We start from the raw sequence: 10,237 nt of genomic DNA, 5'->3' as shown, positions 1-10,237 counted from the left end.
AGAATAAAAACCTTCCCAATTCAACCACGAGAAACACACATGTGTACTCATTGCTTGTTTGATAGTTGTTTTCCAACGTTCCAGTTGACGGAGGTCTGTACATACGCTAGTCCTGACTAGACAAACCAGTGACTGATATACTGAGCATCGACCTACGACGGTATACGATGGTCTAAGTCGACCAAGTCAGCGACGACTGACAAATTGACAAGCATGGGTTACTGGACACAAATTTCAATTCCCGTTATCTCACGGGGATGGAGTGAACGCATGTTTTATGACGCTTTTAGCAATATTCCAGCAGTATCAGGACTGGGGACACCAGAAATGGCTTCACACATTGTACCCATATAGGGAGTCGAAACCGGGTCTTCGGTATGCCGAGTGAACTCCAATGGAGGTAAAATATTTGTGGTTCAGATCTTAGCCTATAGTATCCATGATAAAAGAATCATAATCAAGACGAATCTTGGTTTCCAACCCAGAATCCTAGGACCTCGGCACGACTAAGGGGTGATGTTATGGGCGTTATATTGCTGCGGCGCTATACATGGTCGATCTAACCGTCTGCACTTCATACTGAGATAGCGCAGTGTACTGACCTTATCCATGCCTGCACACCACCAGCGTACTCACCTAGTACACGTCTGTTTGTTGATCAAAACACTCGACCCACAAGCCGACCCACAACATATAGCATGGTGATTTCCTTCCTACAAACACATCTCAACCAAATTCGGCCACATCCGTGATCGACTGATATTGTTTCTCTCATAATATCCATGTCCGATTTATCTGCAGTATTGAACTTTCCCGGTGTAACGTGTGGAAACTTTGTATATGACCCTGCTTATATTCCAAAGGGAATTTTTTGTCACTTACCAATCCTTGTGAAGCGCAACGTGGCGATGGAGTTACAGAAGAAGCCACGGTGGAGACCACACAGTCACGACTCCGGAAGTTGGGTGGTTACCGGGCGGTTCTTTTCCTGTGAAAAGCCCAACGTTGCTCTCACATACGTCAGGCCACGACTACTAACATCGAACATCCGCTCACGCCACTATATGCTCCAAAACACGTGTTTACACATCCCCATTCATACCACCGTCCTAACACTTGTTTTCCTACCCCAACCCAAACATCTTTCATTCTTGTTAGCCATTGTGACCAGCCGATACCCATATATACTCTCGTTGAGTAGGGTTTCTCGCACTATATATATTATACAATCTGCATATCACTCTTTGCAAAAACGATATCAGAACCGGCTTTGAAAAACCGATAATGAACAATAAAATTCGTAAGCACGTCGGTAATGTGAATTATTATATATGTCCGCAGGAATACAGGACACCAGCAAGACAACGCATCTTTGTGTGTTGAGTATGTGTTGTTCGCTTGCCACGGCGGAGCATGGGCATAAAAACATAAACAAACATCAACCATGGGCCCAGAGGGACCGGTGAACAACACATATATCTTACCGAACACCTCAGTGTAAATTTTGAATTGTGTCCTGTTCGTACACGTAGTTGCGGAAGGTAATACAATGTACGGTCGGTCAAAAAGTAGTCTGCCTAACTATGTTCTCGATAATCCAGTGTTTGGGCCTTTCAACAATATTTTGACCCGGAGTGTTTGAGAATTGTATGGCGACTTCTGCTTATCTATGTAAGGAGAGTCAAATCTTACATCACAGCTCACATTGGATCTTAAGTTGCAGTCAGATAATTCTGTGGAGTTCACTCCTAAGCCAGAGTCATTCCATGGTAGTTGTTAAGACGTCCTTGCCTGTCCAAACATAATTGTAAAACGGGATAGAACACTAACATGTATTTCAAAAAGATACGATTCTTGTTTGATCATAGACAGTTTTAGTACGTCTACCCCATCCCATGACAACTGGTTTTGCGTTTAGACTAGGCCAAACTGCCTGTTCAGAGAGGACAACAAGCAGTTCAGTCCCGTCCTTAGTCACTTTGTATCCTTAGTCACTTTGTATCCTGAGTCACTTTGTATCCTTTCTGAACTAGACATATCTCGTTCTTAATACGCACAAGCCCGTTCTAACTCATTCGTATTTCCACCACCTTGTTTTCAGGTAGTTCTTTCCGCTCGCAATACGTTCTCACTCCGTTCCTAGTGCGTGGAATCGTCATAGCAATCACATCCTGACCCGATTTCTATAAGTACCAGCACCTTAATTCTTGTCCGTTCTCATTCACGGTCTCAGTTTCAATGGGGAAACATTGACATCACAATGCCCCACAAGTAAGACGAGTCGTGGGAAACCAAATTCAAGATCCACAAGCCTAGATGAAGCCTAAAGCCTAAAGTTGCTGATCCTTCTGTGCCAGAAGAGAGAGCTGTGTCCCCTGCACCCTCAGAAGTCTCTGTCGGACAATCAAAGGGTACTTAACGACAGAACAGACTGAGGAGGGTATGAATTCTTGTTCCCCCCCCCCCCCCCCAACCCCCCAACCCCTCCCTGTCCCCCCAACACACACGCACGCACGCACGCACGCACACACACCATTTTTGGCTTAACCAACTTATTGTATTCTTGTTCTGCTTCCAGTAGGATTGCAGAAAACTAGCATTTAACATATTGACAGCCTTAAACTTGTTCATGTTTCCCAGGTGCTAAATTTGGTATCCAAAACGACGAGCATGTATTAATTCCCTACCTTGTCATATTGTACTGCACGGTGTTGCCGAAGTGAGAACCACGCGACAACTAAATAACGTTGAGAAGTTATAGAACCGTGTACATGAAGCAGAGTCAGTCAGTTTCGTATTGCACATAGTTGTAAATATAATATATATGCGAACGTTTTAAAGTTGTGTGTCATACGTTGATGGGATATACAATCTCAATGAACAATCTAGATCTAACCATTTTATCAGTTATTTTTTATTCAACATTTTATATCGTAACCATAGCCCTGTAAACATTAATCTAGTCAAAAATATAAGCTATTTTCAGAAATACCCATTTGCAGTGCATGCTTTTCACCTTACAATCCCTTTAAAGCAGGCCCCTTGCACAGGCTAGTGCGTTGGCTAGTTGTTCTCTGTCCACCCAAGCGCCTAGGGTATTAAGGTATTTAAAAGTTAATTTCATCTTGACCCTTGGTCATTATCTTATGTGGTTGTCATCGCACTTGTTGTGGTCTTGATATTCTTGAGGATCGAGATCACGGTGATCTGGACTGTGTTTCATGTAGATAAGTTATTAATCTCTAGTCTTGTCTATAATATATATTGTGGTTTATGTGTGTGTTTGATAGTTATATTGACTACAGTTTCAAGTATGTTTAATTTCAGAATCCAATACATATTGTGTGCGAATGTTTTATGTGGTGGCAACTCCCAGTATATAGAGTTATTGCTTCTAGTGTAAACTGAAGGGGTCGGATAAAATAGTGACAACCCACACATCATGCTTTTTCCAGATACTTGCATTTAGTGGTCTCCAAGGTCTAGTATTACTATTACTATGAGTTATGAACGAACGATTAAAAGAATCGCTACGGTAAAAGATACACACAACCACATGTAACCTCACGTACGCACATACATCCACACAGGCATTCGATTATTGTAGGGATGGTAGTGATGCTAACAGCAATATAATAGGGATATGGATATACATGTACGTACTTACGCACGTGTGTGCGTGTGCGTGTGCGTGTGCGTGTGCGTGCGTGCGTGCGTGTGTGTGTGTGTATGTCTTTAGGTTCATAGGTCCATCTCCTATCCCCGCAGGTTTCGTATTCTCGCGGTAAACACGTTCTCCCCGATTCGCAACACTCAGCGGTTGTTTATATCACTGACCATAACTAGGAAGTGGCCAAAGTCTGGGAATAATCACGATTTTGCAATTACAACGAATATTGGTGAGTTTTACCAACTTGGACAAATCAAAAGTTGTTCCCACCCTTTCCGACAGGGTTTCTCTTCCTCACACTTCATAACGTTACATCATCGTTATGCCGTGAGAATAGGAGACGCCTCGATAAGTCAGACGACCTTGTTTTTCACCGACCTCAAGACTGGTAATACACCTGATGGTGTATTTATATGATAAGAACTGTTTGTAGTATTTTTTTCACCCGATATCATTAAGTACCGCGAGGATAGGAAATACTATTTGGATAGTTTAATTAGGTTATTTGGTATGTAGTATGTGATTTGTGTCAATTATTCATTGGATAGACGTATATTGTCATTATACCACGTTTCAGACTGGAAATGTTTTATTACATTCTTTGTGGCTTTGTGGTGCTTGCCCGACAGCAGTAATCCTATCCTAACACTACTAGAAAAGTACATCGAACGTCTTCAGAACAAATAAATTTGTCTTGAAGACACGTTAGCACGCAATAGCAACTAGTGACGTCTAGTTTAGCATGTTTGTGAACGGGATGAACGAGATCTAAACCCTATACGTCTTTCATTTGATGCTCGACTGCACTACATCAGCAGAAAAACCACCCTTCTCCCCAAGATCTGCATCAACTCTTTCAGAACATGTTACAGACACTAGTAACCTCCATGAGACGTCGTTGGCTGCAAGAGGCAGTCACACTCGTAACTGACTGTTGCATCTGAGCCTTGATTTTCAATTTTGCCCCCAGTGACTTTCATGACATCACCACATGATCATGTTATGAGATATCGAGAACTGATGATGAATTTTGATTTCATTACACTCTCAAAATAATGAATTTACCACTTCTGTCCTTGTCGTTTGTTCCTGTCAGTTTTTATCCGTAAATAAATCAGTGTTCTTTTGAGTAGTGTATATTAGAAATACAGTTGTTCGATTTAGACTTTGTCTTACATGATTTAGACTTTGTCTTACATGATTTAGACTTTGTCTTACATGATTTAGGTTTGGTCTTACAAGATTTAGACTTGGTCTTACATGATTTAGGTTTGCTCTTACATGATTTAGACTTGGTCTTACATGATTTAGACTTGGTCGTACATGATTTAGACTTGGTCTTACATGATTTAGGTTTGATCTTACATGATTTAGACTTGGTCTTACATGATTTAGGCTTGATCTTACATGATTTAGGTTTGGTCTTACATGATTTAGACTTGGTCTTACATGATTTAGGTTTGGTCTTACATGATTTAAACTTACAAGTCTAATGATCAATGAATTATGAAGGTAGAAAACATGATTTAGACAAGTGTTCACGATGAAGCCCTTTGTGTCATTCTGGACCTGGAGATGAGTTCCGTTGTACTAGCTAGACTGTGACTGAAATGATTTGTTCATTGAGGACAAACTCGCTGCTCATCTAGAAATTGAAATTGTTTTGGCGAAGTCAGATTTTGCAAAGAAATTCGATATACCCACTGCTACTTTGTACAACTGGACCAGAAATTCGGACAAAATTAAGTAATGCCACCACCAGTCTGATTATTCAAATGCTCGAAAACGAGCTCGGTTTTCCAAGTTCGAAGATAATTTGACAGTTTTTTGTCAAATAAGCCATAAGTTAGACTGTGACTGAAATGTCTTGTTTATGTTGTATACTTAATCGGTGACATGTTGTGCAATAAAGCATGTTATCTTACTTACAAATCTTGTCTGTTATTCTGCCAATTGCAGATATTGATAAGTTTGGATAAGTAAAAAACCTGATAGGTAAACAATTTTGACGAGTCCCTTGAAGGTTTACTTATCGGATTTTCACTGTATGTTTTTGTGCCCAACTTTTAAGTTGCTGTAAAGAAAATATCTCGGCGAACATTATTGTTCAAATCAAGTCAATTATGCCGTTTTCGATAATCTCTTGGCTACAAAAAATGAAACAATTTTGTCTGATCTGGCATTGCATGTACATCAAGCACTGAAACTAGGAAATTCGACTGTGTGATTATTCTACCAGCATACTTAATGTTAATATCCATGTTTTATATATTGGAATGAATGACTGCAGAATGAATATGTTTACATATTATTGTATCTATGATTTGTATATAGTCCAATAACATTTCATGCAATAAACGCTTTGACTTTCACTTTGTTTTCAAAGTTGCTTAAGATTACCGTTAACGTTTAGTTGGGGTTTTTATACAGTTTGAAATTAACATTGATATCTTCTGTCTGTCTGTCTATCTATCTATCTATCTATCTATCCATCCATCTAGACTAGACTAGACTAGACTAGATAGCATCGTAAATGTGTCACTTCACAGGTGTAACGGCTGCTTGTCATCCCAAAAAGAGCGAATTATGTTTGTGGGTTTGTCAGTAGGTTTGCTGTTTAGTACCGCTCTCAGCAATATTCCAGCTATATGGCAGCGGTCCGTAAATAATCAAGTTTCGACCAGACAGTCCATTGGTAAACAGCATGAGCACTGATATACGTAATTATGATATGATGGCATGTGTAAATTAAGTCATCGAGCCTGACCACCTGATCCTGTTTGTGGCCTCCTACGACAAGCATGGACTGCGGAAGATCAGTTTTAACCCTGATCCTCAGTCAGCATCCTACAAATGTAGGTCTCACTTTAGTTAAGGATTTCCTCCTCTTCATACTGGCACTCCGTCATATAACTAGAATGGTGTCAAAAATGGCGTCTCTCAACCACTCACTCACTCGCTCAATGTGGGACCGTTCATTATTTATTTACAAGGTGATGGTTGGGATATGCCTCTCTGCGTGTGTTGCGTTGTTGGGGTGGGGGTTAGATAGCGATTCGTCGTCATATAATTTTTCATATGTGGTGGTGGTGTGTGGGTCTCTCTCTCTCTCTCTCTCTCTCTGTCTCTCTCTCTCTCTCTCTCTCTCTCTCCCTCTCTCTCTCTCTCTGTGTATGAACTTACCTTGTACATATGTCTTATGGAGTGTAATCATTCACATTGAACTCCATAATATTAATAACTAACACCCCACCCCCACCCCAGCTATAAATTATCAACGTTCCTTAAATGAATAAAACCTCAGTGATGAAACGAAATTAATTTCTATATACTGACGTCAGGTAAGGAAGACGCCGGGTGTTCTGACACAGACTGAAGGACACTTGGTGTGATATTTCCTTTATTGTCGCTCACGCGAATTTAGTGACGCAATGCGAGTCGAGGCACAGTGGGTCAGTGGCGGTAGTGTTATCTCAACGTCCGTGTCTTTGAATAGTTCATTTACTCACTATATCTGCTGACATCCCACGCCAGCTCTGTCAGGAAATGGTTATCACAGAAGCTTATATGATGAAATAGACACATGTTACCCAACACATGGTGACACGTGATGACAAACAAAGAACAAGTTATGCAACCTGACCGCCAGTGTACAGTACAGTACAGTATGTTGAACTTAAGTGTTGTGTAAAGGACAGTCACCGAACACATAGTGACACATTACACAAACACAGAACACGACGTTCATCCCGACTGCCAGGATACAGTACAGTACCGCACACGTTGAATTTGTGTGTTGTGTACATGACAGTCATCCAATACACAGTGACACACTGACACAAAGACAGAACAAGGCGTTCACCCCGACCGCAAATATACAGTACAGTGCCGCACTTTGTTGAACTTGTGGGTTGTGTACACGCAAGGAGGAGAATGACACTGACACACATATTCAAACACCCAGACTATACACTTATAGATACATGAGGTATGCTGCATTTAGATATCCTGAGGGAAAAGCACACCTTGGTTGGGATTTCTTGAAAAAACAAAATGTTTTTGTGAAACTCTGTCCTGAGAAAACTATAAATATATTTGATACCGCCTTCGGGCGTATGGCTCCTTTTCACAAATCCATAAGAGGCACATTAATCACACTGGATATTTAAATTACAACAGAAGGCAGTCGAATTATATGACGTCCATCTCGGTCTTGCGGTCTGGAAAGTTGTGTTTGCTTTGATAGATCTATATGAAGCAGACATTAGCATTTATGGTTCTGCTTCAGCGAGTCTGTTCTCATGCCGTGATTAATGTACTTAACTTCAACACACACACACAGTCAAACATGAGTAATCCTAAGCTAGAATGATAAACCCAGCATGTCGATGCCTGACATGGTCCTGGTACCGTATCCTTGACGTCATCGAGGCTAAAGATCGACATTGCTTATTTCGAATATGGACACCCCAAATTGTCCATGGTTCCCTCGATTGTTCCACTGCATTGGAATATGCAAGGTTTGAACGCACAGGATTCGCAGTTTCCCTTACAATCAGTTGGAGAGGGAATAGAGGCGGACTGGATACTTCAGCTGTTTGAAAGAGGTCGGATGCCCGTAGTTGGTCTCCCAGCTTGGAGGTCGCTGCATGTCGTTGATCAGCTTGCGACGTTCTATTACCCGCCGTAATCTCTCTTCTTTTCTCATCGTCAAGATTCTGGGAGAAACTTTGACGTCATGAACAGACGTTGAGATGTTGTCCACCAGATTCGGCAGGTTCCAGCTCTGTTTAATGTCTTCCCATGTCATCCATGACGTATTCCCAGGGTCGCCACGGTAACCAATGGTATGGTACGTCTTTGGGCGGACGCACGGAAAGTGATGACATTTTTGCTTCGACTTTACGGGGTTGTATGTACACCTATGGCCGCTTCTTTGTCGTCTGCTACTGTTGTGTCGTCTGCTGCATGGAATGTTGGGTAAAGACACGTTTGATTTTTGATTAAAAGTACAGTCTGTCGCCATTTCCCCATAACGCGGCGTGTAACATTTCTCTAGATCCAAGTCTCGCAGTTCATCCTCAACGCTCTGAATGCCCTTATCTAGTTTCAATGTTTTGGCTTTGAGTTTCTGCGTCAGGAACTGTACATTCATCTCCAGCTTTCTCTCGGCTGCCTTGTTCCACTTGCGGACTTTCTTGACAGGATGTTCGCCAAAATGTGGAAGCATTTTGGGAGGCATTTTTGGCAACCTTGTTTCTTTGTCTTCCCCGCTCACCTCTACAGTTCCCCCGGCGTTGTCGTCTTGAGGGGTGATGTTTTCTCCCAACACGCGACTTCTTTCTTCACTCGTGGAACCAGAATTAAAGTTTTCATGTCTGACTTGACGTTGTAGTTCACCGCCTTTGCCGTCTCCGTTGTCTAATGGAGTAGTGGTTGTAGTAGATTGTCGTCTTAGGGAATTTTCTCCCCGCCCCTCCGATACTTCGGCTGATTGATCCATCTTTTGTTCCGACGCCAAGTCCCAAGTAAATTTCTTATCAGCTCTTTACATTATTGAACACGGTACGCTATCGAGCAATAGATATCCGTTTTTACTGTTATCAACACATTTCAATAGTATCAGGCGCCATGTTGTTCCAGGCCCCAATGACCAAATGACTCTCCCTTTCCTCACGATAGCCTGCGTGTACACTGCTGCTTTCTGTGGCCACCACAAGTCGATTATGTAAATATAGAACATGTAACTAGACTCAGTGCATAACGATAGTCAAGTGGCTGAATAATAGTGCTGGGTTTATCTTGCCGACAGTTTTGATCATGATTTATTATAACGCCCGAGAAGTGAAAGAGTACAAGAGGATTATGTCCACACAATGAGGTATTGCTAGATTACCAATGCTCTCACTGTGAGGAAGGTAGAGTACAGTGGAGAGATCTATGTCCCTTCAATGTACTGAAGGTAAAGAGGCGCGGCGGTGACTGCCCCCCTGTACCTTATAACATGTATGTTACGCTACATATATAACCCAAGTATTATACTCTTTCAGTGACTTTTGTGAACGGTAGTACTTGTTAACGTCTAAAACGAAAAGAAATTCTCTAAGGATAACAGGACGTAGTCCAGAGGCTTAAATGTTGGGCCCAGGTCGATTCTCAACATGATGGCACCGAACATATGTAGTGACATATGTATTTCTATGTATGTTTGAGAATGTCATCGTTGTGACTTTTGAAAGTGTCTTTTTCTCAGAGCATTTATTTTGGTTATTAGGTGTAGTCACAGTTCATCGGTACCAACTGAGATTGCTTCATCGGCATTCCATGACATTAATACACAAGAACTTGACTCTAAAACTGACAAGTAACGAAAACCATTCGACTGGAGGAAATGCATTTCTTGCTTTCTTGCTTTGCAAGAGGCATCACTTACTATGCATGGTTCGACACTGACTATCACAGCTGGGAGCTGCAGCTAGTGGCATCGATAGTACAAAACCCTACCTCGGTGCTAAGGTGAATTCCAGTACTTTAACACGGACCTACGCAAAGCGTATCGGGGCCAAA

General features: G+C 41.7%; 1 protein-coding gene across 1 annotated transcript; it reads right to left on the bottom strand.

Moving 5' to 3' along the window:
* Positions 1 to 8,214: 8,214 nt before the first annotated feature.
* On the bottom strand, positions 8,215 to 9,332 carry LOC137294361 (uncharacterized). Its single transcript, XM_067825365.1, has one exon. It carries the CDS (start codon positions 9,171 to 9,173, stop codon positions 8,226 to 8,228), a length of 948 nt encoding a protein of 315 aa, XP_067681466.1. The 5' UTR covers positions 9,174 to 9,332; the 3' UTR covers positions 8,215 to 8,225.
* Between the last annotated feature and the right edge of the window lie 905 nt (positions 9,333 to 10,237).

This window comes from Haliotis asinina, chromosome 8 (assembly GCF_037392515.1).
Source record: "Haliotis asinina isolate JCU_RB_2024 chromosome 8, JCU_Hal_asi_v2, whole genome shotgun sequence".
Lineage (NCBI taxonomy): Eukaryota > Metazoa > Mollusca > Gastropoda > Lepetellida > Haliotidae > Haliotis > Haliotis asinina.
The sequence above is the reverse complement of the archived record's forward strand: the minus strand, read 5'-3'. Positions and strand labels throughout refer to the sequence as shown.

Coding starts and splice junctions, on each gene's coding strand:
- LOC137294361 (XM_067825365.1), bottom strand. CDS start 9,173: ATGGATCAATCAGCCGAAGTATCGGAGGGGCGGGGAGAAAATTCCCTA.